The sequence below is a fragment of the Chrysemys picta genome, chromosome 9 (assembly GCF_011386835.1).
Source record: "Chrysemys picta bellii isolate R12L10 chromosome 9, ASM1138683v2, whole genome shotgun sequence".
NCBI classification, from domain to species: domain Eukaryota; kingdom Metazoa; phylum Chordata; order Testudines; family Emydidae; genus Chrysemys; species Chrysemys picta.
The window spans coordinates 702,311-723,498 of NC_088799.1; the positions used below are offsets into that span (position 1 = coordinate 702,311).

The following is a 21,188-nucleotide window of genomic DNA, read 5'->3' on the forward strand; positions in this document are numbered from 1 at the left end:
CTCTCTTAGAAACCACTTGAGGCATCAAGTTTGGAGAATACAGTAGCTCCTGCCATGTCAAGAAGGAAGTCTCCGAGTGCTGGAAGGATATAGTTTTCTCTTGCTACTGATTCAATAAGTCTTTTAAGATCCATACAGGTTCGTATTTTTCCCTATAACAGGTACCATCGGTGCAGATCATGCAGTTGGCTCAGATCTTTTCTCGATTATGTCACTCTTTTCCATTCCCTTTAACACAGGAATTCTGTGGGGCATATGTACGCTGTGTGGTTCAGCAGCCTTTCTACTGCAACCCCTTTTAAAAATCCAGTACATCAAATAGTCTATCTCCTTCTTCCATCTTTCTCACTCCACCCATCATGGCAACCACACTGAGACAGGAGACTGTCAGCCTCTGATCACATCCACGGTAACATTAAAGCTTTTGTCTTTGTGGGTTGTTTCTGTGGAAAACTGTCCAGTTCTGCCAAAGTACCTGGGGGCTTATTTAGGACAGTATCTGCTGGTTTCAGCTCTAGGAGAGGTCGAAGGTGATTAGAAGGCCCTTCTGGTATGACTGTTGCATCCACACCTGAATCTATTTTAAAATTAAGTCTTGTCTCAGATATTCAGTTTCACCTCCAGGCTGGCTTTGTGTCATTACCTGTGACTGAGCCCAGAAAAAAGGTCTCTTGACTCTCAGTGCTCACTTCCTGTACTGCCTGTGTGCAGCTGGGTGATGGGGTATGCAGACCCCACACTGGACAACAGGGGGTTAATGAGCTAGTGTGGGCTCAGGTGGTGCTGCCCCATAGCAGGTGTGGAAATGGCAGGTTGGAAGAGGGAGAGCCCCAGCTCAGTTGATGGCAGACCAGGAAGGAGAGCAGACCTTCAGTCCAGTTGCTGGAGAGAGGGCAGACGGGAGGCAGAGCTCCCCAGCCGACGGCCCCTTCCTGAGGGGAGGGAGGGAGGGCCAGATGCTGACTCACCTTGAGAGGGAACCACTGCCTTCTATTACCTGCAAATGCAGGTTAGGGCCTTAGACCGATGAGTGTTCTCTGAAGGAAGAGAGCCTTGACCCAGCTTTGGGGATGAACCGCTGTGTTAATTCCCCTCGTTTTTGTTCGTTAACTACCCAGAAGAGGAGAGACTTTAAAGTGACCTGGCCAAAGGTCCAACTCACAGAAAGAGGCAGACGATCACAGCACTGGAATGACCATCAGCAGAAAGTACATGATGCGGAGAGAGTTGCTATGCCACGCCTAGCCACAAGAAGGTGCTAGTTGTGAGTCAACTCCTTCATGGGCAGACAGTGGCAAAATGTCCAGTTTTTGTGCACTTACAGGATTTGGCTCCTTTGGCTGGACAATCACCTCTTGGATTGTAACTTTTCCCACATCATATGCAGCTATTGTAATAAATCCTCAAAAGCTATGTGGGGTAAGCCTCAGACATTGCCTTTGAGGATTTATTACAATTGCTTTTTACAGCTGTGCTAATCTCCTGTTGTCACTCTGTAAATCCTTTCCTCTAGTCTCTTTCTGGCAGCCTCTGGTCTCTATTTTGATTTTTAATCCTCTCCGATTGTCTTGTCATTTCTGTTGCTGTGTGAAGGGTTACATAGAATCATAGGACTGGAAGGGACCTCGAGAGGTCTTCCAGTCCCCTGCACTCATGGCAGGACAAAGTATTATCTAGACTAGGGTTACCATACGTCCTCTTTTTCCCGGACATGTCCGGCTTTTCGGCAGTCAAACCCCCGTCCGGGGGGAATTGCCAAAAAGCCGAACATGTCCGGGAAAATGGCGGCTCTGCTCCTCCCCGACTCTTCGGCTCTGTTTAAGAGCCGAGCGCTACCGGCTTCAGGCAGCCCCCATGCCTCCAGACCCTGCGCCGCCGGAGCCCGGGAGGGGAAGTGCCCGGCTGGGGGTGCAGGGTCTGGAGGCAGGGGGCTGCCCGAATCCGGTAGCGCTCAGGCAGACCGGCTCTTAAACAGAGCCGAAGAGTCAGGGAGGAGCAGAGCCGCGGCGGCTGGAGCCTCCAGCCGCCGGGGCTCTGTGTAACTGACACAGTGTCAGTTACACAGAGCCAAAGAGGAGCAGAGCCTCCAGCCACCGGGGCTCTGTGTAACGGACACAGTGTCAGTTACACAGAGCCGCAGCCGCTGGAGGCTCTGTTTAAGAGCCGGGCTGCCCGAGAGCTACCGGCTTCGGGCAGCCCCCTTGCCTCCGGACCCTGCGCCCCCAGCCGGGCACTTCCCCTCCCGGGCTCCGGCGGCGCAGGGTCCGGAGGCACGGGGGCTGCCCAAAGCCGGTAGCGCTGGGGCAGCCTGGCTCTTAAACAGAGCCTAAGAGGAGCAGAGCCTCCAGCCACGGGGGCTCTGCTCCTCTTCGGCTCTGTGTAACTTATACAGTGTAAGTTACGCGGAGCCGCCGGAGCCCCGGAGGGGAAGTGCCCGGCTGGGGGCGCAGGGTCCGGAGGCAGAGGGGCTGCCCAAAGCCCGAGCACTACCGGCTTCACGGTTTGCTGGGCAGCCTCCAGACCCTGCGCCTCCGGCTGGGCGCTTCCCCTCCCGGGCTCCAGCTGTGATGGGGAAGCGCCGGCTGGGGGTGCAGGGTCTGGGGGCTGTCCGGGAAACCATGAAGCTGGTAGCACTGGGGCAGCCCTTTCCCCCTGGCTGGGAGTGGGAGGGAGGAGGGGGCGGAGTTAGGGTGGGGAAGGGGCGGAGTTGGGGCGGGGCTAGGGTGGGGAAATGGGCGGGGCCAGGGTCCGTGGAGGGTCCTCTTTTTTTATTTCTGAGATATGGTAACCCTAATCTAGACTAGTATTATCTAGAAATCTCGCTTCATTTGCAGTTTCTCTGATAGTCTGTTGCTAAAATGCATGGCACTACTGTCTCTAGTCTGCTCTTCCTTTTTATCCTCAAAATCATAGTCTTCTCCCATGTCATACAAGCCTCCTATAAAAGATTCCACAGCCTCCCCAGTGTTTGGACATGATGGTAGAAAAACACTCGCTCATAAACCACATTAGGCTGAGGTATAAAATGCTCGTCAAACTTAGCCAGCCCCCCAGAGTAATTGTTCTTGTGGCTCTCCTCTCCAAAGGCCAAGGATTGAAAGATACATTCAGCTTCCCTGCCCATGGTACAGATGAGAGAACTATCTTTCCCCTCCCCCGTCTCATTGTGGAGTTTAGTTGCAATGCAAAAACATGTAAAGTGCTCCATCCAGTTGGGCCAGTCGGATGGTCTGTTGAAGCTGAAGCTCTCTGGTGCATGGACCTTTCACATTTTGACAAAATTCTGCAGTTTCTGTTGTTTATCTTCTGACACCATGTTGTGTTAGTCACACAGACAGAGGCAAAATACATGCTAGTCACAACAGCCTTATTGTACAAAAAAAAAGTGTAGCCTGCCTCTGTCACTCAGTAAAGATGGGGTGCAGTATGCTTCATATAGCACCACATAGTGACTAAACATTTCCCCAGACCCGAAGAAGAGCTCTGGGATCCTCGAACGCTAGTGCCTTCCATCCACGGAAGTTGGTTCCTCCTGGGCACCGGGGAGAAAAGGAGGCAGATGGCACACTGGGAACACCAGGTCTCTCCCTGTTTTGTACCCAATGTGCATTCTCTTGGACGACCTCTCCCCCCTCCCAGAGACCCAAGAGCAGCAAGGGTCAGTGACACAGCCCCCCCAAAACCATCCAGGAAACAACTCAGGCAGACCCTGCAGGAGACACTGGGAGCAGGAGGCACAGAGCAGAACCCTTGGGGGGGATACAGTGAGACACCCCAACCGTCCTGCGAAGCTTCACTGGCCTGAGCACTCTCGCAGCCCTCCCAGAGTTCACATCGCCCCAGAGGGGGAAGGAAGAGGTGGACCATGGAGGGGCAGGAGTTTAGGGCAGTAACTACAGATGGTCCTTGTTGGCCGAAGAAGAAAATTCTCATTTTAGGTGGGAAATACTAATGAGCGACACTGTTTTTCCAAGTCATTGAGCAATGGCTGTTTGGCAGAAGTATTAGAAATGTGTTTCTTTTTTATTTTAGGAAGGGCTGAGGGGGGAGCAAACTTACTTAGGGAGCCCTGGTTCTTAGCACTCTGAGATGACAAGAAGTGCTTGAGCACAGATACAGTAAGTCTCTGTTCGTGAGCGGGATTGGCTTCATTTCGTTCACTGTGAAGCAGCTGAAAGGCTCTTTGTATGATCCAAAGCTAAGTTTTAACAGCGTTTTCCCAAGATACAGTGAGCAGCAGCAAAGAGGTTTGCTTTAAAGGGAGCAGAACATTGTGATGCTGACACGATGCCGACCAAAATGCCAACATCACACTTTGGGAGGTTTCCTTTCATGTACATAGAAAGGTCTGAGAAGTGCTATCATGTCTTGCGTCCAGTCACCCGGGAAGTTCCACTGCTTCATCCTGTGTTTCTGGGATGCCTGGAAACATTTAAGTTTTAAAAGGAAATGTTGTGGGGCCAGATCCTGAATTCAGTTACACTGGTGTAACACTGGAGTAACTCCACATTGAAGTTAATGGAGTTACCCCATCTAAATCAGCATGATTGACATTCTGACTAATCAAATGACCCTTTTGCTTTGCTGAAGAGGTTGTCGGAGGAAGGCACTTTTGAACTGTACACCTCGCAGGAGACAGGTAGTCTGCAACACCAGTAAAAGCAACTAAGTAAAGATGCAATATTTACTTCAGCTTTCCTGCAAAGGCAGTCGAGCAGGTACCTGTGGGGTAAAACAGCAAGCTCCCCACCTACTGTAACACGATGTGGGACTATACTTGCCTTGTCTTGTTTGCCTGCAATAATTGGAAGCTGTATGCAAATACAGGAGAAATCAGAAGTGCTGACTAATAGCAGTTAATGAAAATGCAAATGTCTCCTCCCTGATAAAGTTGATGATAAGAAGGAGGGAAGGAAATGGTGACCTAGATATCCGCTCTAAGACGCCTGGATTCTCTGGAACCCCGTGGCTGAGCTCAGGTAAATTGAATCCCCCCTTGTAGAGATGTTTGTTTTTTGTTTTGTTTTTCATTCTTCCCCCACCCCCAACAAGACCTTAAAGCCAAGTCCCAAATCCTGCCTGCTTTGCCTGGCAATGACCAGGTACAATTTGGAATTTGGTCTCAAATATAAGTTTTGTTAAAAAAAATACACACAGCAACAAATACAAAATACACACAGCAACAAAACCAAAAATAACCCCAACAAAACTAAGCACATGTAGAATTGTTTCCATTATTCTATTTAAAATTCCTGGGAAAATATTTTCCTTCAAATTTCACGTCAGTGTTTGCAAACTAAATATTGCAACTTTGTGCTATTGCATGAGACCCTGAAAGTAAAATTCACAAGACACTGGTCATAAAGAAAAGTGGAGTTGACCTCTCTTTTCTCATTATTCAGGGTGGAGTAAGCATTTGTTCTGATGTCCTTACCCAGCGTTTCCTCTTCCCATCTTGCTGTGAACCAGGTGTCTGACTGGCTGCCACTCTCCCCCCAGAGATGGCTGCATTTTTTTGACACTTTCATTACTACACCTCCTGATCTCTTTTGTAATAAATGCAAATTGTTATACAGAAGGTTCACTTGTCAATGTTTTATACCTTTCCTTTTTTATAGCACTAGACTGTTCGCTCTCAGACTCAGCCAGCGAGGAATTGCCTTTGGCATTGTAGTCTTGCATTTGCTTCTGAAAGAGAATGAAAGAATACATTTAAGTAGAATGGGTAGGCATTTGTAGAGTGAGCTATTCAGAGGAGCTGCCTGAAAAGCCATTTACTCTCAAGCCCAGAAAATCTGGACTTGTGCGATCCTTTTGAAAATGTTGGCTCTCTTACCCACAGAGCACTGACACCGGTCAGCACTTACATCGCTCTCTACTCCCTCCGACTGCGGGGCAAACAATAATCAATGCATCCACCTGTGAGGCAGGGAGAACCAGAGTCAGTCGCACTATTTGCTGGGTGGGGAAATTGAGACAGAAATGAGCGGTAAATTCCCAAAGGTTGGACTCGCATTGTGTGATTGCATGGGCTGTCTGGGGGCCATCTCTGCATGCACATTTCCAACAGCCCAAGTCTGTGTCCTTGGCCCGGGGCTGGATTACTGCCGTCCTCTCTGAGCAGGGCATCGCTCTTCTTTCTCTCTTGGGCAGGGTGAGAATGGAGATGGTGCCAAGGAGCTGGAAAGCATTAAATCGGATCGCATGAAAGTGCTGCAGCTAAATGTGTGCAGTGACGAGGAAGTGGCTCAGGCTGTGGAGTTTGTGAAGAACAATCTGAAGGAGCCGGAGAAAGGTAGGTAGTGCGGATAACGTTACAGGCTGGGGGAGCCTGTGCTCTCAGGCCAGTTGCCTTTTTAATTCACTTACGTGAACCCTTGCTAAGGAGGAGTTACCCCCCTAGGGGCAGAGTTAAGGTTATCTGAGTGGCATAGTAATGGATCTGAGTGTTGTGTGGGAGGCATTTCCTGGCTTTGTTTTTTTGTCATCATATTCTGGAAGGTGCAGAGGGGAGCTGGACTGTTGCATGACAGCAGCACAGATAAGTGCTGGCGAGCAGCAGCCACTTCTTACTACGAACGGCCTGGCTTCTGCTGGATTTGAAGAAAGTTCCTGCTCAGCAGCACTGCAGGTAACCAGGCTGGCCGTAGGGAATGGAGCTCGAAATAGGACCTCACTGTACCTCTCCATCTCTCCCCTCTGTATCTGAGCCTGCTTCGGGGAGTTTGTGAGGGTTCTTGGCCATGGTGGGTCCCACTGTGCCTGCTCGACTGTATTCATAGAGCCTGCCTGGCTGCCCACACGGGAGTAAACCAGCCAGCAGCCTCAGACTAGGACTGATGATAAACACATCACATGTCAGGGTATTGAGCATCTCCCCCACAGCTCTCTGTCCAGAGACATCCTCACAGGAGCACTTGTGGTTTTGCTCCATCCAAGAGGTGGAGTAGGGCCAGGAGTAGTTTTTTCCTTGCTCATGGCAGGTGTTAAGGTGCTGGGCAGATTAAAAGTGTGGCAGAAAGATAGTCCCAACCTTCATTCAAAGTACCCAACAAGGTCCTTAATCCCTACATGAATGATGCTATTAAATATAAGGAAGAAATAACCAGAAGTCAATTCCCACCTCCTCCTCCGAGTATGCTCTCTCTGTGCACAATTCTGTCCTTGGTGCACAACCATTCCACACCCGCCCTGTCTCATCAGATTCCTCTCCACACCTTTTCACACCGCCCCAAGCTTTTCACGCAGAGCACATTAGCAGCAGCAGCGGCACAGAGCTGTGCTGTACAGAATGACAGCTTGCAAGCAAACAGCACTGTTGTTTCTCAAACAGTGGCAATGCGATAAGTCTGGTTCCTAGCAGGGATGGGCACAGGATCGCTTGTGTACTTCTCCATCTGATAGGTGGGCAGTCCCTCCTTCGTGGAGATTTATGTAGTCACTCACTGCCATAGGCATGCTCATGGCAGCTCCCTTTCACTGCCTTCTTGTGGCAGAGCCATGGGGGCCTGCTGGGATCAAGACTTCAGGACACCACCATGTGTGGGAGATTGTGGTCCAAGGCCATTTTTGCTGGCTATAAGCATGGTCTCCGAAACCAGAGGGACCACACTGCCCTTCTGAAAATTAACGGAGTTATGCCTAGGACAAGACTGAATTCTGCTTGGGAAAGAGTTGGGCCTATGTATACAATGCTAAACACCACACTGTGATTCCTGGTGGCAAGCCCAACACAACGCGAGACAGCTGGGCGAAAGTAACGCGTGCCCATAGAAACAGTGGCTTGCTTCATGCTAAGTTCCAACTCAACCTTCTTGTCAAGACCAGGGGGCACAGAATCAGTGTGTTGCTGTGTCCATCTAGAATCTAAATTTTTACTGAAAATACAGTTCATAATTTTACTTCTGGGGGAATTCTGCACCACTGCACATGCACAGAATTTATGTCCCCTGCAGATTTCTTTGCTTCCCCGCAGAAAAATGGCTTTCTGAAGGAGAAGCAAACGGAAGCCACAAGAGCGGTTGTGCGACCCTCCCCAGCAGTATGTTTTAGGTGCCCAGGGCAGCTGGCAGAGAAGTAAATCACTGTGGGGCAGGAGGCGGGACTGGGGAAGACCTGGCTGGTGGCTCCGACTTTGCGCTGGGCTCAACTGCTAGTCCCAGCTGGGCTGGGGGAAGACAGGACTTCCTCTTCCCCTGTACGGCATCTGGGGCTGGGTCAGACCCACCCCCAGATTTCTTTCCTGGCTGCAGGAAGCTCTGCAAACTGCCCCCCACCCCGCTTCCTGCACCCATTGCTCCTCAGCTGCAGGGGGAGGGATTCCTGTAGAGGGAGCTGCTCCCCCATCCACCCACCACCCGTGCATCCAGACCCCCTCATACCCAGACCCTCCCGCCGAGCCTCACCCTCCTGATAAGCCCCACTCCCCTTGCACCTGGACCACCCCAATGAGCCACGTGCACCTGGATCCCCACCCCACTGAGCCCCACTTCCCCAGCATCTGAACCCCCTACTGAGCCTCCCACCCAGACCGCTCTGCCGAGCTCTATCCCTCCCACACCCAGCCTCCCCCGCCACTGAGCCCCAACCACCTTCACCTGGACCCCCATGCAGAGTCCCATTACCATTACACCCAGAACCCCCCAACAAGCCCCTGTGCATCCAGATCCCCCCCCTGCACCCGGATTGCCCCACACAGAACCCTCTCAACCCACACCTGGATCCCCCCACATTAAGCCCCTCCACACTTGGATCCTGCCTTGCTGAGCGTGCCTGCCCATGGTGAGGGGCAGGGCCTTGGGGTGTTTCTGGGGCAGGCTGGGTCCTTGCGCTTTGTCAGGGATGGGTGCAGCCTCACCGCTGGGTCCGTGTCCTAGGGGGGAGCTGCACAGTGAACTCCCACCTCTGTGCAGACACTGGCCTGTGCTCTCCAGTGCCATGCTGGAGCCTCCATACTTATTTGACAAATAAAATTTGCAGAATTTTAAAATGTGTGCAGAATTTTAAATTTTTTGGTGCAGAATGGCCTCGGGGGTAGAATTTGTTGCAAAACACACAAAAAGCACAGCATTCCAGACGGAGTGTCTGGGCTCTGAGATGCTAAACTCTTTGGGGTGGGAAGTGTCTCTCTTTCTCTTTGGTCTTGGGCCGCACCCACCAGTGTTGACACTAAACAAATAATAATGATAATGCTCTTTAAACATGTGGTTGTGCTGCATGCATTATATGTGCCAGATGACTATCAGAGTTCTGTTACAGACTACAGTGATATGATTGACTAATGATGGAATCTCATAAAGGATTAACTGCTTTAATTAGCTTTTTAATAAGTGGTCCTAAATGTACTAAATGTATTCTACAAGCTCTGGTTACAGAGAGACCTGTTCCAGGCCATGGCAGGGAGCCAGGTGCCAAAGCTCTGCTGTAAGCCCCGTTCCCTCTCTGGCCTTGGGGAGGTCACTGACAAAGGCATTCAATACAAGTCTCTGCCGAACTCTCTGACTTCAGTGAAATTACACCAGGGATTAATCAGGGACTCTGTGTCCTAGTACCGTAGTATTCTTATCATTATTTATTATCTGTGCGTGGTGTCGCCACACAGACCATCATCAGGATCGGTGCCTCAGTTTGCTGGGTGCTGGTCAAACATATAATTATAAAGATAGTCTCTGCCCCAAGGAATTTACAGTCTACAATAAGAACAGCGTTTAACAGGTGGGTGTGTAACACAGGGAGAGTGTGTCTGGGGGATGGGAGCAGCGTGTGTAGCAGAAATAGGGACACAGCGTTGCCTGTATTTAGCTATATGTATAATTTACAGTCTTCAATTTAAAATAATCATATGTACACAGACACCAGAATAAATGAACACAAGGTTTCAGTGGCTCTTCCAACAGGCCGCCTGCCTACCTGTTACCCGTATCTAGCTAGCTGAGGCCATCACCGTAGAAATGGGACTTGAGAAGTGATTTGAAAGAGGGTGAATGAACTGAATTGGAGAGAGCATTCTAGGTATAAGGAGCAGCATGGGAGAAGGTGCTCAAAGAGGCAAGGGGCATTGGAGTCTGCTACGGTTGGCTGGGCAGAGGGGCCTGTTCGTGATGTGGTAGGACAGGTGAGCAGATAAGTATAATGGGGACCCTGACTATGAGTGGGCCATACCACAACAGAAATAATAAATAGATGATTAAATAACTGGTCAGATTTTTGCAATGTCTGATCCTTGTTTTCCTACTGTTTGCTCTGTCATTATCATTGGTTATTGATTGCCTAGCGCCATATGGATATAAACAGGACTTTCAAAGAAAGACAGAGTCCTTACTCCGAAGAACGTAAAATCTAAGGGCTCAGTCCTGCAGACACTGCTGGAGACGCCTGTCTTTAGTGCAAACTAACGAGGTTCTGCTGTAGTAAGGATTGAAAGTAGCCAAATTGTGGGCTGGTTATGAGTTGCTGCCCTCTGCAAACACAAGAGAAAGAACTTGGATGGTAGAATCCTGCAGAGGTGCCATGGTGAAATCAGGACTTTCAAAAGTGGCCTCTGATGTTTCGGGTGCCCATCTTGAGCCCGTTTAGCACCCTCATTCCCCCAGAAGTCAGTGGGACCCATGGGTGCTGAGCCCCTCTGGAAATCAGACCCCAGCTTAGGCTCCCCAAATCAAGTGTTATCCTTCATCTTCTTTGGCTTGAGGAGGACACTGTACCACTGCTGGAGAGGCAGCTACTCCAGGGGAGCTTTCTTCTCTTGTTTGTGCTCTTCAGCCAAACACCAGCCAGAGTGGACCATGGTTAGTGGGACAGATACCGCCCCATCCTGCATGTCTGTCTGTCCCAGCCTCAGGAGAACCAACGACCTGACAGCAAGCAACAGTCCTCCTGTTTGAGGTTCAGGTGCTGGCCCCTCGCTAACTTCTCTGGTGCTTTGAGCCAATGCCTTGATGCTCTTCTGTCTCACCTGTTTGGGAATGTAAAATGTTAACCAGTTAACTGATAAGCATTAGTCTTACTAGTTAACCCGCCGTAACTGTTAACCCCCGCGCAGTCTGGAGCAGCCTCAGCCATGCCGGCTGGCCGGCCCTTTAATTAGTTAACCATTTAAACAAAATATTTTTAATCATTTAAACGATTAACTTTTAAAACAATATTTACATTCCTACTTCTGTTACTCCCATGTTACCTTAGGCCACTGTGGTTCCTCTCTTTGTTGGTGTATTTCACTGTCCTAGATGAAAATGTCCTGTTTTTGCCAGTGGATTGTTTTACCCTGAGAGAAGATAAAATCCCAGAAGAGCTGTTTCTCCCTGAGGGACCCCCCCACTTAAACCCTTTAACTCTCTTGTTTATTGGCAGGGCTCTGGGGCTTGGTGAATAACGCTGGAGTATCAGCCTTCGGAGAGGTGGAATTCACAAGCATAGACAAGTACAAGGAGGTGGCCGATGTCAACTTGTGGGGAACTGTCAGAGTGACCAAGGCTTTCCTGCCCCTTGTTCGCAGAGCTAAAGGTACAGATGGCCTCTGGCATGGCCGCAGTCAGAAGCTTTGCAAAGCAACAGGGAAAAGCCACTAAAAACATCTCACGTTCCGCCTTCAGTGACACCTATGCAAGCACAGCGAAGCCCCTGAGGCTGTACAGACATGAGGGAGGGCAGGATTTGGCCTGTAATATGAGCACTTTGCAGCTCTGTAGCAAGTCACCTTGTGTAACTCTGTCGCTGAGGGGACCCGAGCTATAGCGAGGACGGTAAATGAGGTTATAACAATATCTATGCTCAGAGCCATTTTAGACGCTTCCCGAACAGCCAGCCCAGCTAAACACGCCAGTGAGGTAATAGAGATGAGGAAATCTGAAGGCAGGCAGCAATAGGCCGATGCAAGCCCAGCCTCCTGCTCTGGGAAGGGAGAGACAGACACACAAGAGGGGACACTGAGATGTTTTTTCCAGATATCATTTATATTGTGTGCTGCTAAATATATCCCAGCTGCACTATAATAAGTAACTGCCCAGCCAAGATTATATGTTGTTATTCCTGTTCCGTTGTCATGACGAGGGTGCATACAGGCAAGGTGTGAACAATAGGGTAGGAACCAAGTGTGCCTCTCTGCTCCATGTGGCTCTAACATTTCAAGCCCCAAAGCTTGGCCCCATAAAACTCCTTATGACTGCAATAGCTGAGAGGATTTTCAGGGTCAGTTCAGCGACCGTAGCAGAAGCTGCGGCTGCAGGCTCCCCAGTGCACTGCCCCCTGCCCCCCCGGGAGCTGGATGACATGCTAGAGGAGGGTTACTGCTCCTGCTCCCAGCCCTGCTGGAGTACAAACCACTTTACGCTGGCAGAGCACGGTGGTGAGGACAGCATGAGCTGTCCCTGGGGGATCAGAACGTCTCCCCTTTCTCACAGCTGCAGCAGGGCCACAATCACAGCTCCCTCCCCTCCTGTTTAACAGGAGAGCTCCATCCCTCTCCCATCACTCCCTACACGCTCACCCGCCAGTTCCGGACACAGACTGCTATGTGAATGGCCTGCAGAGAAACCTCCCCTGCACTGGCATAGGGGCGGGGGGCAGGGAGAGAAGGCCACCCAGAGGGTCCTGGGGCTCCCAGCTTTGGGCCCCAAATGCTCCTGAGCCGGCCCTGTCTGTATTACCCAGAAATGAGGATAATCTGCAGCTCTTTGGTGAGTTTATGGAACGGATGGAGTGGCCGTGGCCATTGGAAATCCCCATCCATGTGCCCACAACAAACATGGCTGCCTCAGCTTCTGCCCCCGCTCCTCCTTGGCTAATCCCCAGCTAGCAAATACAATGTGAGTACCAGTGGAATTATTCCTGGTGTGGCAGTGGAAAGGGGCAAGGTCTTCCAGGCACAGGGAGGAGGGGACGTAGATTGAGAAGATGACCGGTAATGAGATTAATCATGTTTGTGTTGGGGACCCCTGACGACAGCGTGATTTCTGGACGTCAGTCAGCATCCAGGGCTGAGGGAGAGGATGTGTCAGTAGCATGAGGATGAAAGGAGGGTGCTTGCTGCCATGTCCTGACTGAAGAGCCCCTTGTCCTCCAGCACAGAGTTTATGTTGCCTGGAGATTATTCCCTGAACAGGTTATCCTGTCACCAGTCTATTCGGGCGTCCATCCTGCCCAGCCCAGAACAGAGGCTACCAATTTCCTTTTCCTGTCTCTGTCCACTCCAGGTCGTGTGGTGAACATCACCAGCATGTTAGGGCGGATGGCCAGCCCTTCCCGCTCCTCCTATTGCATTTCCAAGTTTGGCGTGGCAGCCTTCTCCGACTGCCTCCGGCAGGAAATGTACCGCTGGGGAGTCCGCGTTATCCTCATTGAGCCCAGCAACTTTGTAGCTGCTACTGGCATTCTGACGCCTGAGATCATCGAAGCCCAAGCAGAAGAACTGTGGAGAGGAGCCAACAAAACTGTCCAGGAAGACTATGGGAAACCCTATTTCACACGCCAGATAACCCTGATGAAGTCCTTCGTTAACAGCGGCCTGAAGGACATGTCCCTCGTCCTGAACGACATCACGGATGCGCTCACTTCCAAGTACCCTTACACCCGGTACAATCCCATGGAGGCCCACTGGCGGCTGAGGCTGCACATCGTCACTCACCTGCCCACTGCAGTTGCGGACTGGCTGTATATTTACTGAGCCACACTTTAAATAACTGGCCTGACAGCACCCACTCACTGTATGTATTCGGATCTTAAAACTGATCAGCGGTAGCTAGAGACGGGCGGGCTCTGGAACACCACGTCTCTCTGCACCGGGCAGGATTGGGGCTTCGGCCCATGTCTGTGTTGTGGAACACTGAGGAAAGACTGGGTCTGGCCCCTTTCTAGTCCTCACTCCCTGCTGTTCCAAGGGCATGTTCCACTGGGCTGTGGAGGAGGCAGGGGAAGGGTTGTTATAATGGGGCAAATCTGTTCCTGGTGTAATGAGGCCAGTGAGCTCCCCCCGGGATGGATCTTGCCAAGGGCACCGGTGGTGGTGATGCTAGTAGATGTCTCAAATAAAAGAGCTAAAATGGGAAACAAAAGCAGCGTTTTCCATTAGATCAGAAATAGGTCAGACACAGCTTCTCTGCTCCCCGTCCTCGTGATATTGCTGAGTCACACGGCTCCACAGCCGTCTCTAAGGAAAACAGCAGCATGACCTCTAAATGGCTTAATTATGCAGGCTCAGGCTAGGAAAAAACTAGATGGCTCCGCACGTGCAAACTCTCAGTAGAGAGAGGCCGTCCTCTCCAGGCACTGTAACCAGGGAGCAGATGGAGCCGCTGCTGGAGCCAGGGCCCAGACATGGGCTGGGAGGGAGCACGTCTAAAGGGGGTTGGAACCGTCCCTGGCTCTCTCATTGGCTGCTGGAGTGACAGGCCCTAAGACCGGGGCTTAGCCAGCCCTAGAAATGACCCTTCGTGGGCAGACTTTCACCTCTGGAAGACAAACAGGCACTTGGCTTCTGGTCCAGTTTTGGAATAAAACCACATTGGGGCTGCCCCAGCAGCTGCTCCTGTCGCTCCACCCCCAGAGACACCAGTTGTTCCTACTGAGAATCTCCTGCCCAGATCCACTGCCCTGGGGAAGGGCCAGGCAGATTGTCATATCCCGTCCAGAGTTCATGGAGCCTGCCATACCTTGGCTCACTGGAGCCCATGGAGAAAGCCAGGCTGAGCCAGCCAGCAGCATGGAGATGTATGGGTTAATAACCCCTGTCAGGGGCTTCAGCATCTCAGCTGTGTGCCTGGCTGAGCAAAGCTCTCAGTGCAGCTGGGCCTCCTTAGTGCTCACTAGAGGGCTGGGCGAGGACCCTCAGAGGGAGAAGCAACCGTTTGCTGATCAGAAGTCAGGACAGGGCTCTCTGGAGCTGGGTGGTGCTTCCTGGGAGCTTGGCTGGCTGTTTGGTGTTGAGGTCGTTAACTCTGTGAAGGGCTGTAGCCAGGGACTGTGCCATTCAGGTCTGTTGATTAAACAAGAACCCCTGTAGGAAACAGCAGAGAGGGATTATTGTTGTTGTTTAATCCAGGGCGTCCTGTGAGCACTTCCTGGTCATGCAGCCTCCAGCCCTGCTGTTGTCCTGGACCCCCTCTGGGTTGAGAGGGAGGAGATGCCACGATCACTGGGTGCTCAATGCCCTGGGGAGAGTGAGTTGGGGCAGGGGAGGTTCCATCCAGCTCCTAGTGGGTGGGTGTCCCCAGCACAAATAGCATCTTTGACCCTGCCTACCCTGCCTTCTCAACAACCCCCAGACACTCACACTGAATAAGAACCATCCCCACAGGAGACTGAAATGCCTGGATAGTCTGAGTACAAAGCCCTGAGTGGATGCTGCCAGGGGCATCATTTCTTTCCTTTTATTAATATTTCACAATGAAATGGCAATATGACAATAAGTGTCTCCTCAGAAACCTTCCTAGTATCTCTGCAGCTAATGAGAATAGATGTGTCTGGTGGCTCGGGCATGGGGCCTGTTGTTCGTAGTATTGGGGTGCTTTGTCTTTGCTAGTGCTGGAGTTGCTCAGCACCTCACCCCTTCTCTAAGGAGTGACTGTTTGTAAGACCACGATCTGACTCCCAGCACTGCTGGCAGGTTGGGGATCGATCGTCCAACTTCAGCCCAGGGATACAACACACGCCCCCTGCTGCTGCTGTTTGTTCTGTTTCAAACTGATATGAGAGAAAAGTGAATTTCAAACCAGTTTGTCGCTCATCCCGACCCTGCCCTCCTATGTGAGTTACAGCATTTTATAGGTCACAGACTGTACCTGTGGCTGGAGTCTGACTCCAGCTGTAAATGCTAGTTGATGTCGCAAAACCTCTTGAGAGTAAGGGAGGCTTCACGTGGAGCTTGTGTGGAGAGGGCATGTGTTATAAATAAGGATTGGAAACGCTGGGCTGTAGGGGTATTTTCCATTGCAGATCACAAGTGTACAGAGAATGTCAGGGATGCAGGATGCCTGTTACTGGAAAAGATAAGATACCCTGGTGTTAAGCTACGGCACTGCACAGCTGCTGTCCTCTGTATCCTTTGTGTCACCTGCACTGTGAAATTCTGGGAACACTAAGTACCACTTGATTACACAGAAGGGAAAATAAAGGAGATTTATAGAGAACATGGTTTTCCCAATACTCGTATTTTTTGCATTTTCTCTTTTTTTCTCTGTGGGCTCTGTCACAGATCAGGGCGTCTCTGGTCCAGGACAGCAGTTGCTCTCAAGCTCCCGGCTCCTCAGCCGTCACCTCTCTTAGGTGGAGACCTGTGTCTCTCTCCCTACTGAGCTGCACAGCTCCCTGCCTCCACTGTGACTTCCCCAGCCGTCAGACTGCCTGAGCCCCCTGCTTTGCCTTCCCCTGAGAGGCTCTCAACAGCGTAATTATCCATAGGGGTAAGGTACTGCGCAGCCCTTTCTAAGCAAGGGCATACTTGAGGTGAAAGCAGGACAAAGAAAACACTGAAAACAATAAAAGAACTACACGCATGCTGAAGAGCTTACTTGTGATCACCCCAGCACCGGCTCTGGTAGGAACCAGTCCTTTGAATCCCACACCGGGGTCTTCCTGTGGGGACAGGTTCAGAATAAGCACCTCCATGAGTCCCTTCACCCCTGCTCAGAAAGGAGTGGGGCCTCTCCCTTGGCTAGACGGGCCTGTCCAGGTGCTGGATCAGAAAGCAGGCCTTGAGTCACTTTAGATGCAGGCTATAAACCAACAAATAAAGGTCTTTTGGATAATCTAGAGAATCCAGTTGGAACCAGTTCCGTGAGCCTTTTCAGGCAGTGTTGCCTGGCAGGAGTTGTTACAACGTGAGTGAGTTTGCCCTCCACTGTTCTTAGTTCCTGGAGACCTGCAGACTCCCTCCCCTGTGGAATTACAGACAGCCCCTGGCCCACAGTGACACACACATTTAACTCTATAAGGTTTGTCTATGATATTGCCTGGTCTATCACAGGCTTGATCCTGCAGCACTTACTTCCCTGAGTAGCCCCATTGGAGTAAAGGGACTCAGATAAGTAAGGGCTCCAGGATTGAGCTCTGTGTGGCTTTTAAAATCGTAGGAGTTCATGTTCTGTCATTGAAACGGACCTGCCCTCTATGGTGCCAATAGGGAGGGAAGGATGAAGAGGTACGTAGCCTACACTGGTACCGTGGTACCACCCCCCCATGCACTGTACAAATGCTGCTACACGCTAGCACCATCGAGGTTCTTGACAGACCCCCTGACGCATGGCTGCAAACACCAGAGCAGGTCAGCGTCCATCAGTCGAAGGCCGCGGTTCACAGGCTCCCCAGCCAATTCAGCTCATTATTGTTTGGTTTAGTGGTGTTACAGTTGCCCCTGATGGCCACATTCAAGATCTGGGCCCTATTGCGGTGGGTGCTATGCTGTGCAGATGTAAGGTCCCCAGCCCCACAGAGCTTAGGATCTGCAGAGGCAAGACAGACAAAATAAGGATTATTATCTCCATGTTATGGATAGAGGCAAAAGGGGTGGCTTTCTGAGTCTTTTATCCACATCCAGGCTGGGCTTGGGAATCATTTCTTGTTGGTGGAACGTGTTTAATTTTTGTGATAGCAAGCGAACGTTCTGCCCGGCCTCCCTGTCTCTGCTCGGGCTCTGATGGTGGGGATGTGGCTGATCACTAAGCGGCAGCTCCATCAGTGTGCAAGGAAGCTCAGCGACTCAAACAGCAGCTTTATGTTATACTTTCCATGGAGGGTTGCCAACTTTCTAATCACACAAAACCGAACACCCCTGCCCTGCCCCCTGCCCCCTCCCTTCTCCGAGGCCCCGCCCCCATTTGCTCCACCCCCCACCATCACTCGCTCTTCCCCACACTCACTCATTTTCACTGGCTGGGGCAGGGGTTTGGGGTGCAAGAGCGGGTATGGGCTCTGGGCTGGGGGTGCAGGCTTGGATGGGGCTAGGGATGAGGGATTTGGAGTGGGGGGGGTGAGGGCTCCGGCTGGGGGTATGGGCTCTGGGGTGGGCCCGGGGATGAGGGGCAGGAGGTTGGGATGTGGGGGCCCAGTGGCACTTACCATAGCTCTGAGGAAGTGGCCACCAGGTCCCTGCGGCCTCTAGGCGCATAGGTGACCAGGTGGCTCTGTGCGATGTGCTCTGCCTTCATGTCCGCAGGCACCACCGCCCGCAACTCCCATTGGTTGCGGTTCCCAGCCAATGGGAGTTGCAGAGCCGGCACTGGGGGCAGGGGCAGTGCTCAGAGCCTCCCAGTCCCTGGCCATCCCAGCACCTAGGGGCCACAGGAACCTGGCGGTTGCTTTCCAGGAGCAGCACAGAGCAAGGGCAGGTAGGGAGAACATTTACTGGTGCCGAAGACGACCAGGAGGACCCAAGACTCACTGCCGGACCGGAGCTGCCAGGGTAGCTTTTCGACCGGGCGTTCTGGTTGAAAACTGGATGCCTGGTAACCCTATTTCCATGGTGCAATTTTCTCAGAGCCATGCCGTTCAGGCTGACCAATGGTGCGTTTACAGCACTGCTCATTGGCTTAGCGTTCTGCAGACAATGACACGCACACAGAGCTGCCAGGCCAGATAGAATTATCCCCTTTTCACAGATTGAGAATTGAAACTCAAAGGGTACGTGACTTGCCCAAGGTGGCAGCGGGTGCTGGTGTCACTGCCGGGATTAGAACTCAGGAACTTCTGGGTCCCCAGCCTGTCCTTGGACTGCTGCTGCATGCCTCTTCTCTGCCCCTTTAAGAACGCTCAGATGAGCTGTCAATCACCAGTATCACTTCCTGTTGGGGTGAAAGCGCTGTGCAGACAAACTCCCACCACTGAAAGGTGCAAACCTGCGGTTCTGGAATAGCAAGTATCAGATAAATGCTTCTTTATTAACAAAGGCGGGAGTTACGTGAACTGTGAGCAGGCAGGGGACGGCCAAGCTGGCCCAAGTGCTCCTTTCCAGCGCTGGGTTCATGATTCTGTTGGTCAGGGTTACCATATTTCAACAATCAAAAAAGAGGACGGGAGGAGCCCTGCCCTAGCCCCGCCCCCATCCTGCCCTAGCCCCGCCCTTGCCCCTTCCACTCCCTCCCCCCTCAGAACCCCCAATCCTCCCCATGCTCCTTGTCCCCTGACTGCCCCCTCCTGGGACCCCTGCCCCTAACTGCCCCCCAGGACTCCACCCCCTACCTAAGCCTCCCTGCCTCTTGTCCCCTGACTGCCCCCTCCTGAGACCTTCCCCACATCCTAACTGGCCCCCTAGGACCCTACCCCCTACCTGTCCCCTGACTGCCCCAACCCTTATCCACACCCCCACCCCCAGACAGATCCCCAGGACTCCCACGCCCCATCCAACCACTCCCCACTCCCTGACGCCCCCCCCAGAACTCCCGACCCATCTAAACCCCTCTGCTCCCTGTCCCCTTGTAGTAGGTCCTAGCCGGGGCTTGACCCGTCCGGGCAGGAGGGGAGCCACACCGACTCACTACAGTGGGAACAAGCAGTCAGTTAGTCCTGAAACTCCGGCTCTTTGGTGCAGAGTCGGAGCAACCACAGTTAAAGCTCAGGCCCCTGACTGCAGGGGGCTGAGCGAGCAAGCAGTTCCGGAGCCCAGGCCCTGGATCAGGGCGGGGCAAACACAGTTAGCTCAGACCCTTGTTTGCAGGGGCTGAGTGGGCAAATAGTTCAAAGCCCTGGCCCTGGATCAGGGCGGGGCAAACACAGTTAGCTCAGGCCCTTGTTTGCAGGGGCTGAACGAGCAAATAGTTCAGAGCCCAGGCCCTGGATCAGGGCGGAGCAAACACAGTTAGGCTCAGGCCCTTGTTTGCAGGGGCTGAGCGGATAAACCGTTCAGGTAAGGCACGCCTAGGCTTCCGTAGCCGAGCGTTGGGTGAGGGGGAAGCCTGCCACCCGTGCGGAGGGTGGCAGGGGGGGAACGCAGGCCCACCCACTCCACTGCGTTCCAGCCCGGGGCCCTAACAGCGGTTGCTGCCGCTGCTGGTCAGTGGGGTATCCAGACCGCAACACACTGACATAGGCTCACACTCGGTTACAGCCGGACCGGGGTCGGCTACCCCCGGGCTGCTTCCATGATCCCCCTCAAAGCCTACCTCGTTCGTCGCACCGGGATCGGGCCAGTCCACCTGCATGGGCTCCTCTCTGCCCGGGCTCGGCGGCAAGTCCGGTAGCTCTGCCGGGAAGTCCGGCCAATGGTCCTCAGGCGGCTCCTTTGGATAGCAGCAGGGGCGAAGGGGTTCGGGTCCAGTCTCACCCTCAGGGTTAGTGGGGTGCAGTTCCCAGGGATTCTCCCAGTGGCGGGCGTGAACGGGCTCCGGCGGCTCCTCCTCGTAGCGGGCCCGGGGTAGCTCAGGCCAGCTAGGGTCCAGGCCTCGGTCTTCTACGGTCTCCTGGCCGGGAGCTCCCGGCCGCACGTCTGCTCCCTGTGGTGGCTGGCTGCGGACTGAGCTCTGGCGGCCGGCCTTTATACTTCCTGTCCCGCCCCTTGACTTCCGGGGGGCGGGGACAGGCGGTGGTGGTCCCACCCACTCTGGTGCCTGCACGTGGGCTCCCTCTTCCGGGCAGGAGGGGAGCCACACCGACTCACTACACCCCTGACTGCTCCGATCCCTCTCCCCACTCCTGCCCCCTGACAGCCCTCCCCCAGAACTCCCAGCCCCCCACCCCCCCACTCCTTGTCCCCTGACTGCCCCGTCCTGGGACCCCTGCTCCTAACTGCCCTCCAGAACCCCACCCCCTACCTAAGCCTTCCTGTTCCTTGTCCCCTGACTGCCCCCTCCTGAGACCCCCCCACCCTAACTGCCCCCTCCTGAGACCCTATCCCCACCTGTACCCTGACTGCCCAAAACCTTATCCATACCCCCACCCCCAGACAGCCCCCCCAGAACTCCTGACCCATCCAACCCTCCCCCTGCTCCCTGTCTCTTGACTGCCCCCTCCAGAACCCCCCTGGCCCCCTTACCGTGCCGCTCAGAACAGCGTGTCCGGCTCCACGCCGAGCACATAGCCCAGTTCCCGCCCTCGCAGAGTGCTGCGGAGCAGCGCACTGGGCAGCGGAGGGGGAGCAGGGGCAGGAGCTCCAGACTGCTGGAGGCCCGATGCGAACGTCCGGCGATCTGCGAATGCGGGGAGGGGGAGGCAGGGAGAGAGGAGGGGAGTGATCTCAAGCTGCAGGGAAGCGGAGGAGGGGCTCT

At 53.0% G+C, this 21,188-nt stretch overlaps 2 protein-coding genes across 2 annotated transcripts in view; both read left to right on the forward strand.

Annotated features, from left to right (window-relative positions):
- The window catches only part of LOC101947299 (D-beta-hydroxybutyrate dehydrogenase, mitochondrial-like), a 34,875-nt gene extending 18,754 nt beyond the window's left edge, over nt 1-16,121 (forward strand). The window contains exons 3-5 of the mRNA XM_024111928.3: nt 6,154-6,295; nt 11,350-11,502; nt 13,191-16,121. Coding sequence (XP_023967696.2) covers nt 6,154-6,295; nt 11,350-11,502; nt 13,191-13,660 — 765 coding nt within the window. The 3' untranslated portion in view covers nt 13,661-16,121. The remainder of the gene's footprint in view (nt 1-6,153; nt 6,296-11,349; nt 11,503-13,190) is intronic.
- Nucleotides 6,638-11,426, forward strand: LOC101941394 (large ribosomal subunit protein eL33-like). Its single transcript, XM_065557452.1, is given in 2 exon segments — nt 6,638-7,632; nt 7,635-11,426. Coding segments are annotated over 2 exon segments (330 nt in total). The 5' UTR covers nt 6,638-7,538; the 3' UTR covers nt 7,871-11,426.
- Nucleotides 16,122-21,188: the final 5,067 nt, after the last annotated feature.